Source organism: Leptodactylus fuscus, chromosome 2 (assembly GCF_031893055.1).
Source record: "Leptodactylus fuscus isolate aLepFus1 chromosome 2, aLepFus1.hap2, whole genome shotgun sequence".
Taxonomy (NCBI): domain Eukaryota; kingdom Metazoa; phylum Chordata; class Amphibia; order Anura; family Leptodactylidae; genus Leptodactylus; species Leptodactylus fuscus.
This window is the reverse complement of record NC_134266.1, coordinates 217441666-217458352: the sequence shown is the minus strand read 5'-3', so window position 1 is coordinate 217458352 and position 16687 is coordinate 217441666. Positions and strand designations below refer to the sequence as shown.

The following is a 16687-nucleotide window of genomic DNA, read 5'->3' as shown; positions in this document are numbered from 1 at the left end:
ATATGCATGCTGGGAGTTGTAGTTTTACAACAGATGGAGTGAGGAAGGTTGCCTACTCCTGGTATAGATTGTCCCCAAACAAAAAATAATTGTTATACAGTATGATCTGTAATATGTTCATACAGAATTGTAATTCATCTCCTGTAATATTGTTGTTGGTGAGGAATCTTTTTTTTTAACCTCTGTGCAAACATCCCAGGTTACTAGGATGCTGTCAGGTGGACATGGGGAGATGTCTCTCATGGAGCCAATGAATTGGGATCTGTCAAGTAAAGAAGAAGTGGTGGTATGGACAAGAGAGGTAAAGATCTCTTCCAGTAGAATTGCAAGTGGTGCTAAGACAGAATCAATGCTTGTAACTATAGGATGTCCTGGAGGTTTTTGGAGTCATGTATGAATATTAGGTAATATATAGAATACCAGAGTGATCTATTTCTCTATATTTTCTCCCTTCTTACACTCCTTCATCCCCTTTTAGGGCTAGTTCACACGGGGCTAATGGAGGCGGATTTTGACTGTGGATTTCGCCTCAAAATCTGCCTCCATATAATGGTGGTCTATGGAGACCGCTAGCATTCGTTTTTCTGCTAGCGGAAAAAAGTAGCGACATGACCTTTCTTCAGGTGGATTCCACCTGAGGAAAGCAATAGAAGTGAAAGTGAGGCAGAAACTGCGGCGCGGCTTTTTGCCAAAAAACGTTTGTTTTGCTAAAACCGCGACCAAAAACCACGATGTGGCTTTTTACAGTCCATTCACTTTAGGGGAGGGGAAAACCACCTGTCGTTTTCTGAAGCGTTTTTTTTTTTTTACCAAAAACCGTTCCAAAAGACGCATCAAGGTCCAAAAACCGCTTCCTAATTAGGAAGCGGATTTTTTCCAGACCAAAATTCGCCAGGAAGTTTTTACGTGTGAACTAGCCCTTACGATTTTTATTTACTATTCATTTTTCCTCATTTCTAATTTTTTTTTTCTAGCATGCATATTATTTTTCTTGTATTTTATTATGGTATGATACTTCATACAACATGTATTGCAACGGGAACAAACCATTGTTGGCACCCTAACAGGTCTACAACAACCTGTTCATTTATTTTGTTTTATTGTAGATAGGGATCAAGCCGGAGAAAGTTCTACTGTTTGAACAAAACATTGCACGAAACAAATCTCTGATTCTATGATTCAACATACTCAAAATGGGAATTTCTTCTTACGGCGTTGTGATACACTTGGGACTTAAAGATACCGAAGAAAAAGAAACACTTTAAGCCATCTGGTGTGTGCGGTGATCTTTTACATGCCCAGTAAAGTCTGAGACTGCAGAGTTGTGGATTTGAGGTGACCCTTCCCTACTCACAAGAAGCAAGCACATGTGAGACAAGGAGGGCTCCAGGCACAGTGACTAGAGGCGTGCCTAGGGGTGGGGGCTGTGGGAATAGCACTGTCCTTCTCCCTATATCAGGCTGACGATGGCTGGGGAGAGTCCTAGGAGATGGCATAGCCGAGCTGAGGGTGACAGCAGACTGACACCGCTTGGATACTATTATGTGAGAGACTGGCCATTTATAGGGTGTCAGCAGCAGGGTGGTGCTCATACTGGATGTGACAGGTGCCTCTGGCTACTGATATTCATACCGGATTCTGTAACCTGATATTTCCTCTTATCACTGACACTGGCATTCTATTCATTGCATTCTGCCAAAGCAAGACTTGTTCAATCAGGACTGTGCCATGTAAAGAAGGCTCCTGGCAGGGACTGCAGAGCTGCTGATCTGGACAGAAGGTAGCAGCTATCCTTACCTAGGACACACTTACCTGGCACTGCCAGCCTCACAGGATGAGGGTACTGTCAGTCACACCTGCCTGATGTGGGCATTTACCAGCTACACCTGCTACAAGTCCATGGTAGAAGCTAACTGTCCACATTGAGACGTATAGACTTGTTTGTCTGGCCAGAGCTGTGCCATATCTGGGATGCCCACCATGCAGTGGTAAAAGAAGGACATGCCATCAGCCCGGGTTTTGGTCCTGGTTGCCTGCTTCTGGCTCCTCCTGGTCCCGGTAAGGTGTTGTGGTCCTGGCCGGGGTCCAGTGGGCCGGCGCCGGTTACTTCGGAAGTTGGTTCCCCTCCGCTACAAGCAGTTCATGCCCAACGTGCCAGAGAAGACTCTGGGGGCAAGTGGGAAGACAGAGGGTAAAATCCGGCGAGATTCTGATCGGTTTCGGGAGCTGGTTCTGAACTACAACCCAGACATCATCTTCAAGGATGAGGAGAACACCAGTGCTGACCGAGTCATGACTGAGGTGGGTACCCAGCTGTGTGCCAGGGCCTGCCCTCACATAGGGTGCCTGGGGAATCTTCTTTATTATACAGATGTATTTATATATTTTTATATTATATAGTTACCGTACTTATCTTCAGTGTTCTATGGTATCATTCTAGATACCAGCAGCCGAACCTGTCTTATGGTGTAATGTTATAGCATTATTAATGATTAATACAATGTGTGGGTCTACCCCGAGCCCTGCATACCCCACCTTGCACAATGCTCTTAACCCTTTAAAGAAACAGAGTAATCCATTAACACCTGTTATTATTATAATAGTAAATCTGAAGCTGAAATTTCGTATTCTATTGCCCATACTTTTATTCAATTGTCTTGGTAACATATAAATGTAAAGTATATTGAGGAAGGAAAATATTTTTGTAAGAACGCCCCTAGGGTTGTTATAGTATAGGACATTTCCACATAAATTGACGTATTTGGGCAATATTTACCTCTGGGCATTTCATTCTCTTCTATAGAATTTGACTAGTTGGACCACACATATATGCCAGGCCCAGGAGCGCTTTATTCCGCCATTCTGGTAGCTTCCATTGGAAACACATAAGTTTACATGCTCCAAAGGCTTCTATCTTACATGACTGGGTCGTTATGTTTTGATGGGGCTTTCAGTTACAATGTATTTCTGTATTTTTGTGTACATTTTATTGATCATTTATGATATTCCATATATTTGAATGGGATCCAGTCTAATAGTAGTGTCTTCTCTTGCTTTGGTGCAAGATATTAATAGTGAAGCATTGTGGGTGAATTTTACTATCCCAGAATCGAATATTATTGAAGCGGCCTTACTAGTCTCCGGAAACTAACTACGAGTTTTCACCTACAACAATAAGCTAACCTTTAGACATCACTTAGTTTCTATATAGATAAAATCTACTTTAACAGTAACTTTTTCGATGGAATCTTTTATCATGTCCTGATTCTTAGAGTCAGAGTCCAAAGCTACATTCACAATTCTGCTGGTTGTTAGTGAAACCAGTCAACGGTTTGTCAACATACATGCGCTCCTGTAATGCTGCACTGCATTCTGGGACAGTTAAAGGGGTTTTCTTATCTTAGATATTTGTAGTATGTCTGATAGTTGCAGGTCTTACCTCTGGAACCTCTATTAAAGGGGTGCCTGCCACATCCAAGCAGAGAATAAGTCGCAACGTTTTGGAATTTGCATGGCTCCCAAAGAAGTAAGTGGAGGAGCCTTGCTTGTGGTTTGCCACCTCAACATTCACTCTCAGTCTAGATGGGGCGACCTGGTGTGATGAAGATCGGGGACGCATGTTCTGGCGACAGGTGGATGTCCCAAAGATAGGAGTCACATCTATAAGACGTTTATGGCTACAGGTTCTGCCATAATATCTGTGAAGGGTATACCCTTTATTATGTTCTACATCACAGTACTGTACAGATCACATTTACAATGCAAAGAATGCTGGGAGATTTTGAGGTCATCTATAGAATTGTGAATGAGGATACAAACTATAATAAAGTTCAGGTACCAGGTGTAATTCAGAGTGTTTACTAAGTTACTCAACTTTTTATGGAGATGTTATCTCTGTGTGTAAAGCGTAAAATGTGTTCAAAGGTGAAGAAGTGGTTTAAGGTGCCCATGCACATTAGATGATAGAGTGATAAAAGTCTATGTAACATACATGCAGTCCATGTGGGTGCTATTGGACTCCTGGGGAGAGGGGCACTATGCCAGGTCAGTCCTGTCCATGTCCTGCACAGGGTCGTGATCTCCATAGGTGCTGCAATTTTATCAAATGTGGAAGTGGGAAATACTAGTAATGGCCATATATTTCTGACTGTTTTTTTTTAATTCAGGATAATGCAGACTAATTCACAATAACTGGATGAAACTATGTACAGGAGAAATCTCATACAATAGTGATAGTCACCAGAAATGGAAAACAGGGTTGCACATTTTGGAGCAGTTAACAAATGTCCCTGTTTATGGGGTGGTGGCGCATGTGAGAAATGCGCATATTCCATGCACATACTGTAGAGAATAGGGAAATTAAAGGATATTTGTATAGAATGGTGAGTGTGTAAGCGCAGTGGACAATGTTGTGTACTATGCTGATGTTGATGTCAGCTTTATGAATGAATTGTCTCTCGGCAGTAGTTATCTCCTTATATTAAAGCCTTAGATATTATTATGTTCAGTGATTATTTGCAATAGTTTTCTCGCTGTCAACAGCTTCACATTTTCACTAGTGTGATGTATTATTAATACAATGACAAAGCTCTGATTATTATCCTACCAGGCTAAAGCTGGCTATATACATTAGATATATGTTAGCTGACCCCACCACTATCTGTACGACTAGTCAGCCATTCAATACAGGCTGGGATGGGTTAAACATGTTGATTTTAGAGGGGATAAGTTTCAAAGAAAATATTTCAAGCACTACTTTTCTCTTTGCATTGCAGAAAACACACGGACCCCATTATAGCCTATGGGGTCCATGTGCTTTCATTGCTCACCGCTTTTTAATGCATTCGGTATTCCCTTCAGAGGTGTCCCAATTGGACTACCCGAACGGAATACCGAACACAGATGTGAACCGGACCTAAGCTATTGTTCCCCCAAACTAACTATTGATATTTGATGACTACTGCTTCCATAGGCTGTTGTAAGAGCTTTTGGATATTTTTTACACTTGTATTTGGTACTATGATACCAACATATTTTGGAAATGTGTACTTGTTACTATTCTTTAAAGGTTTGGTCGCATAAAAAGTTGTTTGGATGTTTTGCAAATGGAAATGAATAGAACTTACTAACAGCCTTTCATTATGGAATCTGCACCCATGTCCCAATATTATACCCCCTCTTGCAGTCTCTATAGGAATTCACAGAGTTGTGTTTGTCCCAGTGTATCTCTAGTGTTTGTTTGGCCTCTACACATGTTTACCATGCAAAACTTCTCTGCAGATCTGAAGAAGGGATAAGATTTCCTGATATATCCCCCCCCCCAACATTTACAATAGTCACCAACCAAGTTGTTGAAATTTGCATACTTTAATTAAATATATTTTCATAAGTCAACAAAGTGTTACCCCAGCTAGCAAATACACTATAGGATATGAGAAAGACACAAAAGGAAAATTGTTTGGCATGTCACACTTGGACATTAGCTGCCTTATGACACCTGAGCAATCTGGGGCACATGGTTGCATATTAAGCCATTTTTGCAGTCCACTCCCATTTTTTCTTTTTTTTTTGCTAAGTCAGACCCATTTTTGCAGGAGTCAGAAAAAAGTGGCTTGGGTTAAATTCACGCGACTGAGTTACCAGCCTAAGCATCATGCAGGGAGCTGGCCTCCTGATAGTATGGTTATTAGAGATGAGCGAACACTGTTCGGATCAGCCGATCCGAACAGCACGAACCCATAGAAATGAATGGAAGCACATGTGACGCTGACTTTGCCAGTGGCCGGCCGGCGTCACAGGTGCTTCCATTCATTACTATGGGTGCGTGCTGTTCGGATCGGCTGATCCGAACAGTGTTCACTCATCTCTAATGGTTATCTATGATATTAGGAGTCCCTGCCTCCCAGCAACATACTGTCCCATACAGAATACAGTACAGGACAATATGTTACTAGGAGCTTTCTGTTCAGGCTGGTAAATCTAGGGAACACATGGACCGAAACCCAGTAGTGTGAATCTAGGGTAAGCCTAAAACACACCGTAGAAAAGTGCTGCATTTTTCTGCAGCATTTTTCATTAACTTTTTGCTGAAGTTTTCCAACACTTTTCTTCCCCTGTTAAACATATTGGGACAACACTCTTGACTTTGCAGCTAAAATTGACGTGGTACTCTTTTGATAACACAATTTTTTAACAGCTCTTTTTTTTTCCACAATGTGTGGATGAGATTAATGAAATCTCCTTCATTTTGCTGGTACCCTAAAACGCAGTGTTTTTTTCCGCATCATTTTCAAAAACTCTTTGCATTTCCGCAACATAGGGCCTTAGCATAAACACATAAATGTGTCGCATTGCATGTAGACCAGTTCTTGTTACAATGAGAGTTCTGGCACATTTAGCTTAGTAAAACTACCCCCCCTCTGTATCCATGCATGTATTTTCTTAAGAAAGTGGAGAATATTCTCAAATGTTGCATTCTGTGCATAGAAGGTTATCTGGGGATAAATAAATAAGGTATCTTTGAATCTGAAGAATTCTATTTGCACAGCCTTGACATTTTCTATTGCCAGTATCACGATTTGTCTGCCTACAAAGCAAATATGATGACTGATGAATGGCGGTGACCTGTTGAACTTGATCATTATTGGCCAAATGGGGTCAGAAGATGATGGCTATCAACCTATGCAGGCATTTTTAATTTTTATATTTTAAGTCATTCTTGGAGTGTTCTGAATGTGCTTAACCTTAATGATCAGCCTAAAATTGTTTATTAAAGGGGATATGCACCATAAAGTATTTATTCTCTATGCATAGGATAGTGGATAAATATCAGATCGGTGGGGGTCTGACCAATGAGAGCTTCACCAATCCCAAGAATGGGGGTCAGTCTCCTCTGCTATAAATTCTGAATGTAGGTATGGTATGTCAGGTGATACATGGCACTCCCATTCACGTCAAAGTAAAGCACTCGCTATCTCCTATGCTCCCAATTAAGGGAATGAGAGCTTTGTCTACCGCCTGACATGCCTACGTACTGCCTGGGTGTGGTCAGATTGAATGCGCAGCAGGAAAGGACTCCCTGTCGTTGGGATTGGTGGAGGTCTCAGTGGTCTGACGCCCCCTGATCATCTCTATCCAAACAGAAGACCAGAATTACAGCCACTGGAAAAGGAGGAACAGGAAGTAAGTTGTAAGTTAGTTATTGGCCCCATCAACAGTACTCTTAAACCTAAAAAAATAAGTAAGACAACCCCTTTAAGAAATATATCTTCAGGCATTATTATTATTATTATTATTAAAATTATTATTATTAGCTTTATTATTATTTTTAGTCTCCATATTGGAACTAACACAAACACCAAATGTGCTGTAATATGCTTTCATATTGCGAATCGAGGTATACAAATAATGAGACTTATGTTGACATATTGTTGGGTTACTTTCCATTAATAATTACATCTTTAAATCAATGGAACTGTGTGTTTTTTATGGAAAATAAACGACAATACACGGCCATAGTTTATGGAGGACTGAATAAGGAGTTATTTTTAGAACTCAATTTTAATGCTCCTCTAGTGGCTTATTTTGGGGAAATGTATATGCTTGCGATTGTGTGAGTGTGTATATTGTAAGGTTCCCTCATACCTCCCAACTGAAAGAGGGAGTGAATGTGCAGTAGGCTATGCACTGTGGTGAGTTTTGCCCCACCCACTTCCAAATTGACTCTGTCCACTCCCATCAATTGCTATTTGTGCCTCCACACAGTCTAATACCCCTACAGTCACCCTGACATGATATGCCACCACATTATAATGTCCTCCTCCAATTGTCCCTACAATATAAAGTCCCCTTCTAGTTGCACCCACAGAACTATCTTCTTCTCCTGGCATGCTCACAGTATAATTTCCCCCTCCAGCTGCCCCCACAGTATCATATCCTCTTCATTTGCCCTCAGAGTTTAATGCCCCCCTCCAGCTACCCCCACAATATAATGTCCTCTTCAAGCTGCCCCACAATATAATGTCCTCATCCAGATGCCCCCAGTTTAATGTCTCCCTCATCATTCCCCAAAGAATAATGTCCCCTTCTATCTGCCCCTAGTTTAATGACCTCCTAGATCTGCCCCTAGTTTAATGTCCCCCTCCATCTACCCCATAGTTTAATATCCCCCCCAGCTGCCCTAATAGTATAATGTCTTCCTCCAGTTGCCCACAGTATAATGTCCCCTTGCAGTTGCCCCCACATGTGTTGAAGCGGGGACATACAGTATAGACCAAAAGTTTGGACACACCTTCTCATTCAAAGAGTTTTCTGTATTTTCATGACTATGAAAATTGTAGATTCACACTGAAGGCATCAAAACTATGAATTAACACATGTGGAATTATATACTTAACAAAAAAGTGTGAAACAACTGAAAATCTGTCTTATATTCTAGGTTCTTCAAAGTAGCCACCTTTTGCTTTGATTCCTGCTTTGCACACTCTTGGCATTCTCTTGATGAGCTTCAGGAGGTAGTCACCGGAAATGGTTTTCACTTCACAGGTGTGCCCTGTCAGGTTTAATAAGTGGGATTTCTTGCCTTATAAATGGGGTTGGGACCATCAGTTGTGTTGTACAGAAGTCAGGTGGATACACAGTCCTACTGAATAGACTGTTAGAATTTGTATTATGGCAAAAAAAAAGCAGCTAAGTAAAGAAAAACGAGTGGCCATCATTACTTTAAGAAATGAAGGTCAGTCAGTCCGAAAAATTGGGAAAACTTTGAAAGTGTCCCCAAGTGCAGTTGCAAAAACCATCAAGCGCTACAAAGAAACTGGATCACATGTGGACCGCCCCAGGAAAGGAAGACCAAGAGTCACCTCTGCCGTGGAGGATAAGTTCATCCGAGTCACCAGCCTCAGAAATCACAGGATAACAGCAGCTCAGATTAGAGACCAGGTCAATGCCACACAGAGTTCTAGCAGCAGACACATCTCTACAACAACTGGGAGACTTTGTGCAGCAGGCCTTCATGGTAAAATAGCTGCTAGAAAACCACTGCTAAGGACAGACAACAAGCAGAAGAGACTTGTTTGGGCTAAAGAACACAAGGAATGGACCTTAGACCAGTGGAAATCTGTGCTTTGGTCTGATGAGTCCAAATTTGAGATCTTTGGTATATAATTCCACATGTGTTAATTCATAGTTTTGATGCCTTCAGTGTGAATCTACAATGTTCATAGTCATGAAAATACAGAAAACTCTTTGAATGAGAAGGTGTGTCCAAACTTTTGGGCTGTACTCTATCTTTTGCCGACTGGAACTGCACCTGGAATCCAGGACTGTCCTGCTGAATCTGGGACAGTTGAGAGGTTTGTTCCTGAAGCTATGCAGCATGAAGTTTATTGTGCAGCTTGAAAGCTCTTGGGATGGGTGATTTACATTACTGGTCTAAAAAATATGGCTGCTTTGCATCGGTTGTGACTTTGTCTAGTTTGTTCAATGCAGTTCACACGGCAGGATTATTGTGACAGAATCTGCCTGAACCCCCCCCCATTAAATTGAATGGGAGTAAGAAATATGTCTGCCGCTAGCAGGAGGATTTTCACTATAGATTTTACATTCTTGGGTCCCACTTCAAATTCCATCATGTAAACTTACCTGTATGCTAGGTTCACACTAGTGTTCGGGACTCCGTCTTTCCCGCAGACCCTGTAGACTATGATGGGGTCAACCGACTGCTGGGTTTTACTCTCACAATTTTAAGTGGATTCTGCAGTGGAGTATCCTACAGAGACTTCAATGCTGGTGTAAATCTAGCCTTAGTTGGGCTGGAGAGGAATCTTCAGATCCTTATCTTGAATACTACTGGGTTAAACATTTTGGCCTCGCTTGACAGTGTTCACTTTTGCTTTCCTTGCAGCTCTCTTACCAGTGTAGAATTGGTCACCCATCATTCTTCCATGAATACTTGCTGTGCTGTTGTTGGAACTCCCATGGAAGTGAATGGAGCATGTTGGGAGTTGTAGTTTCACAGCATCTGGAGTGCTAAAAGTTGCTGACCCCTGGAATCACGTGATGTTTCCTATTCACTTCCACATATACTTAGGTTCCTCAAATACATCTGTTCTACCTTAAATGACCAGTGTTGTACACATACTTAGAAGTCTTAGTGGCTAATCTCATTGTTGGAAGTAAATCAGCTAGGTTACCTTTTACCTGGCAAATCTGTGGTGTCTCAAAGAAGCTTACCCTTCTCTGTACATAAGGACTCCACAGTCATTGCTAAGACTGTCAGGCAGCTTCAACGTCATTCACACATTGCTTGGTTTAGCTATTTGAGGTGATCAGATATTACTATCCACTTTATCTTTGGGCAATGGTCCTACAGTGTCCTGCCACCAAACGTTGCCATAGGGTCCCAGCCTTAGCAAGCAGTACATGTTCAGCTAAATGTGCATGTTAATGGAGACATCAGTGTCAGCTTATATTTTGGCGGTGACTTTTTTTTTTACATTTCTTTAGTTAATCTAGGGAGGGGATCATGTTGGTATTCTGGTAATTTTCTACACAGGGCACAAAGTAATTACATTATAACAGTTATCTATCAAAAGTGTATTAAAAATGCAATTGCCATGATTCCTCCTGTACAAAGGTTCCTAGCCACTTTTTTACTACAGCAAGCAACACTTCCTCAGATTAGCAGACTGCTTAGCCAGGATAAACATGTATATACGTAACTGGGTGGATTCACACTACCATTATTTAATGTCTGATGCTGTTATACATTACAGGATGAGAGCAATGGACTTTGAATGACAGATGCAATTAGAGCCCCCCCTGTCTGGTGTTCGTCTACATTCACCCCCATGTAAGAAACAGGACAGAAGTTTTCTTCCATAATGTTTTTATACTTTTCTGCAGACAGGACTTTTTCTTTAATTAAAAAAGCAAACAAAGTATCTGTTATGTAGTTTACATTATAGTCAATGGGATCAGACGCAAAAGGAGGGAGCTTTGTCTGTGTCTGTTACTCTGCCACCGTTAATGTCTGTTGCTGTCATCCTATCTTTTATGCAGTACAAAATGGTCAATGCTCAATGGTCGACAGGGTGTCCTGAAAGTAAGTACACAAAATGAACGGGTGAACTTTAGCGGGTATATGAAGCGTTTTTTATTAATGAACATGTGACCGGACATGCACCGTTGTGGCGCTGCAGGTAGACCGAGATGTCGGTTTCTCATCCCTCGCTGCGCCATATGAAAGGAGAAACGAAGAAGAGAAAGCGCTTTAATGGGAAATCGGTTTAATCACTGTTACTTATTTACAGTCCTATGAAAAAGTTTGGGCACCCCTATGAATCTTAATCATTTTTAGTTCTAAATATTTTGGTGTTTGCAGCAGCCATTTCAGTTTGATATATCTAATAACTGATGGACACAGTAATATTTCAGGATTGAAATGAGGTTTATTGTACTAACAGAAAATGTGCAATATGCATTAAACCAAAATTTGACCGGTGCAAAAGTATGGGCACCCTTATCATTTTATTGATTTGAATACTCCTAACTACTTTTTACTGACTTACTGAAGCACAAAATTGGTTTTGTAACCTCAGTGAGCTTTGAACTTCATAGCTAGGTGTATCCAATCATGAGAAAAGGTATTTAAGGTGGCCAATTGCAAGTTGTTCTACTATTTGAATCTCCTCTGAAGAGTGGCATCATGGGCTACTCAAAACAACTCTCAAATGATCTGAAAACAAAGATTGTTCAACATAGTTGTTCAGCGGAAGGATACAAAAAGCTGTCTCAGAGATTTAACCTGTCAGTTTCCACTGTGAGGAACATAGTAAGGAAATGGAAGACCACAGTTCTTGTTAAGCCCAGAAGTGGCAGGCCAAGAAAAATATCAGAAAGGCAGAGAAGAAGAATGGTGAGAACAGTCAAGGACAATCCACAGACCACCTCCAAAGAGCTGCAGCATCATCTTGCTGCAGATGGTGTCACTGTGCATCGGTCAACAATACAGCGCACTTTGCACAAGGAGAAACTGTATGGGAGATTGATGAGAAAGAAGCCGTTTCTGCAAGCACGCCACAAACAGAGTCGCCTGAGGTATGCAAAAGCGCATTTGGACAAGCCAGCTTCATTTTGGAAGAAGGTCCTGTGGACTGATGAAACAAAGATTGAGTTGTTTGGTTATACAAAAAGGCGTTATGCATGGCGTCCAAAAAAAACAGCATTCCAAGAAAAACACTTGCTACCCACTGTAAAATTTGGTGGAGGTTCCATCATGCTTTGGGGCTGTTTGGCCAATGCCGGCACCAGGAATCTTGGTAAAGTTGAGGGTCGCATGGATTCCACTCAGTATCAGCAGATTCTTGAGAATAATGTTCAAGAATCAGTGACGAAGTTGAAGTTACGCCGGAGATGGATATTTCAGCAAGACAATGATCCAAAACACCGCTCCAAATCAACTCAAGCATTTATGCAGAAGAACAATTACAATGTTCAGGAATGGCCATCCCAGTCCCCAGACCTGAATATCATTGAACATCTTTGGGATGATTTGAAGCGGGCTGTCCATGCTCGGCGACCATCAAACTTAACTGAACTTGAATTGTTTTGTAAAGAGGAATGGTCCAAAATCCCTTCATCCAGGATCCAGGAACTGATTAAAAGCTACAGGAAGCGACTAGAGGCTGTTATCTTTGCAAAAGGAGGATCTACTAAATATTAATGTCACTTTTCTGTTGAGGTGCCCAGACTTTTGCATCGGTCAAATTTTGGTTTCATGCATATTGCACATTTTCTGTTAGTACAATAAACCTCATTTCAATCCTGAAATATTACTGTGTCCATCAGTTATTAGATATATCAAACTGAAATGGCTGTTGCAAACACCAAAATATTTAGAACTAAAAATGATTAAGATTAATAGGGGTGCCCAAACTTTTTCATAGGACTGTACAAGAATTGCTCGAAGTGCTGCCTGCCTGCCTTTATAAACGCAACACCGGGAGATGGATTGATGCACCCGTTCACAGACTCCTGGCATGGCCCTCACAATGACGAATGCAGCCTGGATGCGGTTCACAAGCTCTTGGCGGGTTGGCACAGGTGTTGCATATACAACGGACTCAACATTTCCCCACAAGAAAAAATCTAGTGGGGTCAAATCTGACGAGCAAGGGGGCAACAGCAACAAGGGTCTACCTGCAGCGCCGCCACAGTGCATTTCTGGTCACATGTTATTAATAAAAAAACACTTTATATACCATCTAAAGTCCATCCTTTCATTTTGTGTACTTACTTTCTGGACACGCTGTATAATATGGTGTAAACATGGATTTGCTGCCTACAACCAATAGAAGTGTATTGGTGGTGTTGACTGTTCCTCCCCATGTAGTTTGCATCAGCCTTTGTAAAAGTTCAGTGCAAATAAGCATCAATGGATTTGCTATATCACCAGTCAACGCTAGTCCTCATACACTGAGCAGCGTAAATGCACAGGTACAATACAAAGTACAGATTATGTTTGTCAGAAGTTCCTTCGGTGCACAGTCCATTTTAAAACATGTCATATGGTTATACAGTATATACTGTACAGGCCATTATCATTCTACCTTCTCCTTATGCACCTATTGGCAAAATATAGAATGCATTGAAAGAAACTTTATATGTGTGAATTGATTGATGTTATATGTAAGCGATTACATAGGCCTCATGCACAGGAGAAAGTACAGGGGGTCCAATTTTTCAACGCAAGACACTTGAATTTCATCTGAGTTCCAATGTCACAGAGCTGCATAGGAAAAAGATTTATTGGGGAAAAACTGTACAATTGACCATCTATTGTATGCAATGGCTCCCCAGATTATCACAATAGCTGTTGTGGCAGTGTGTTGCTTCACAGCAAAGGCAGGATTGAACTGCTATCCATGAGGTCTCCGTACTCAAACCCAACCACTGTGCGATCTCAAACAGAACCCAGATTTGTCACAAAAAAACGATACAGTTCTATTCTGTAGCTGTGCAGGTTTCTCATTCACAACATCACTATAAATAAAGGCAACAGTGGCTGTCTGTCAATGATAGTTGACAATTTAATGGGCACCAAGGCATCAAATTTCCTTTTGCTAAGTGACTGGAAATGGTTCAGACATATTCAGGGTTGTGTAATGACGTTTTTGTGTTGTTTGAGCTGTGTGCATCTTGTGATCTTTTGCCCAAAAGGGATGCTACCCAAAAGTAGCCTCTGAGAACCTATCACTGGGCAGCAGTAGAAGCACGTTTATGCCCTCTTGTGGGAAGATCCATAAGGCCTAATCAGATCATACATGTAATCATTTGCATAGTTTTGCAGTAATATGACATTTTTATCTGGGTACATTATTTTTTTTTGTCAATAAATGTATATCATTAGGCCACACTTAACCTTTCATCACATCACTGAGCCCACATACCTCTTCCTCACCACCTCCCCTAAATTGTACTTTCAAGCTTCTGGTTTAAATAGGATCAGCGATCTCTATGATCCTTTATGGAATGTGTGAGTCACGTCACTAGAGAGCGGTGCTGGGTGCCGTATGTAATCCTCAGCACCACCGTGACCAGGAAATCCGCTCAGAGTATGAGCCATCAGGGTTTTATACTCCTGGTATAAGGCACTAACCTGCACTTACGTAAAACCTCTATTGTTTCGAGGAGAAGAAGGTGTCTTAACCCACCGTTTTACATAAAAATCTGCTACCATCTTTGTGTATTCATCCTCTCGGAAATATACAGTCACATATACTTTCATATTACATATAAGTGTAGGCATATGTATTGCCATTCACAACTAAGTAACCACAAATCAAAGGATAAGTAGAAAACATTCTGATTCTGCATTATTGGATACTATCTAAACATAATAGTATAATCTTTTTTTTGTAGCTTGTGAGCCCCATATAGGACTCACAATGTACATTTTTCCCTAGCAGTATGTCTTTGGAGTATGGGAGGAGAGCCGTGCAAACACAGGGAGAACATACAAACTCCTTTCAGATGTTTGTCTTTGGCAGGATTCAAACCCAGGACTCCTGCACTGCAAGGCCACCGTGTTGCCCCTAACATAATAGTATAATCTGAACAGAACGTATAAGATAGCTAAACCCTGAACTAGATAACAACTTCAGACTGGTAGAGCTATAGAGATACACGACAATGTATTCGCCAAACACAGACAGAATGTGCATTTTAAGGTATTAGGAGTAAAGGAAATCATAAGCCTTCAACAGCAGTCAGTTATTGCTCCATACCGTTCCCATATACTGGCATCCTTGGTTCAGCAGAGTGTACATGTGTTATCAATGTGAAGAGAGGAACCATATAACCTGACCCCTCGTTCACATCTGTGTTCAGTTTTCCGTTCAGGGAGTCCGCATGGGAAGCCCCCGAACGGAATACCGAACGCAACTGCAAGTGGTGTGCAGTAAAAGCACACGGACCCCATAGACTATAATGGGGTCCATGTGCTGGCCACGCTGCCCGCATGAATCATGTGGACATGAAAGTAGATTGTGAACTACTTTCCTGTCCGCATGATCTCTGCGGAGATCTGGTGGCAAGCACATGGACCCCATTATAGTCTATGGGGTCCATGTGCTTTCACTGGTCCACCGCTTGCAGTTGCATTCGATATTCCATTCGAGGGGGTCCTCATGCGGACTCCGCCGGACAGAATACCAATGCAGATGTGAACGAGGCCTGAGTTGCCCTGCAATTAAAGTAAATAAGGACAAAGGCAGTTTTCATTAATTTCAAGTGAAGGAGTCTGAAGAAGAAAACAGGTGCAGTATGGTGATGTAACAAACACTTAAGCAAATGTGCATTAAGGCTAATGCTCAGTGAAAAGAGCAACTTATCATAGATTTACAGCGGTCACCAAATTTAGGGCCCCTAAATCACCAGCATGTCTTTATGGCACCTAGCACCTGGTACTCTCAGTTCTACAATATAAGTTTGAAGCTGAAGACAGTACACCTCAATTTACTGCACACGTGCAAAGTAGCAAGGTGTTCTGGCTTCAAAGATGCATTGCTGGGAGTGAGTCTTGGACTGATCTTCAGCAGAATAAACTTAAAGTTATAAATGGAACCAAGATTGCCATCTAGACATGCTGGTGGAGCCTCCAGACCTGATGACAGGTTCCCTTAAAGGGGTTATGTTGCTATGGACATATCTACAGGACAGAGGATAAGTGTCTGATCACTGGGACCCTGAATGCTGGGTCTCCCAGTGATCAGGAGGACGTCCCCCTAATGCCTCTTTATGAAGGGAGATGATGGGACTGTAATGGACTCAAAGGAGAGCTGGTCATGCAAGTCATTTCTCCTGATCACTGGGGGACTTGGCATTCGAGTCCCAGCGACCAGACACTTGATGATCTGTTGAGGATACTGGATTCTCCCATAGGCTCACAACCCTCATAACCAGTAATGAGATCAAAGGTCCAGCAGAAGGCAGCCTTGTCTGTCAGCCACATGCCACTTGGCTCCCTTTCTATTATTATTTAATTTGCCACTACAGTCTATGATGGAAAGCCTCTTTCTGACACTATGAGATGTATTGAACACTAGATAGGACTTTTCACCACCCCCACCAATTCTAGTTCTTTGCATCTTAATAGTCATTGCTCCACTGATTCCAACACAGATGG

At 41.6% G+C, this 16687-nt stretch overlaps 1 protein-coding gene across 1 annotated transcript in view; it reads left to right on the top strand.

Annotated features, from left to right (window-relative positions):
- Positions 1-1485: 1485 nt before the first annotated feature.
- Positions 1486-16687, top strand: part of DHH (desert hedgehog signaling molecule) — a 54523-nt gene continuing 39321 nt past the window's right edge. The window contains exon 1 of the mRNA XM_075265568.1: positions 1486-2301. Coding sequence (XP_075121669.1) covers positions 2002-2301 — 300 coding nt within the window. The 5' untranslated portion in view covers positions 1486-2001. The remainder of the gene's footprint in view (positions 2302-16687) is intronic.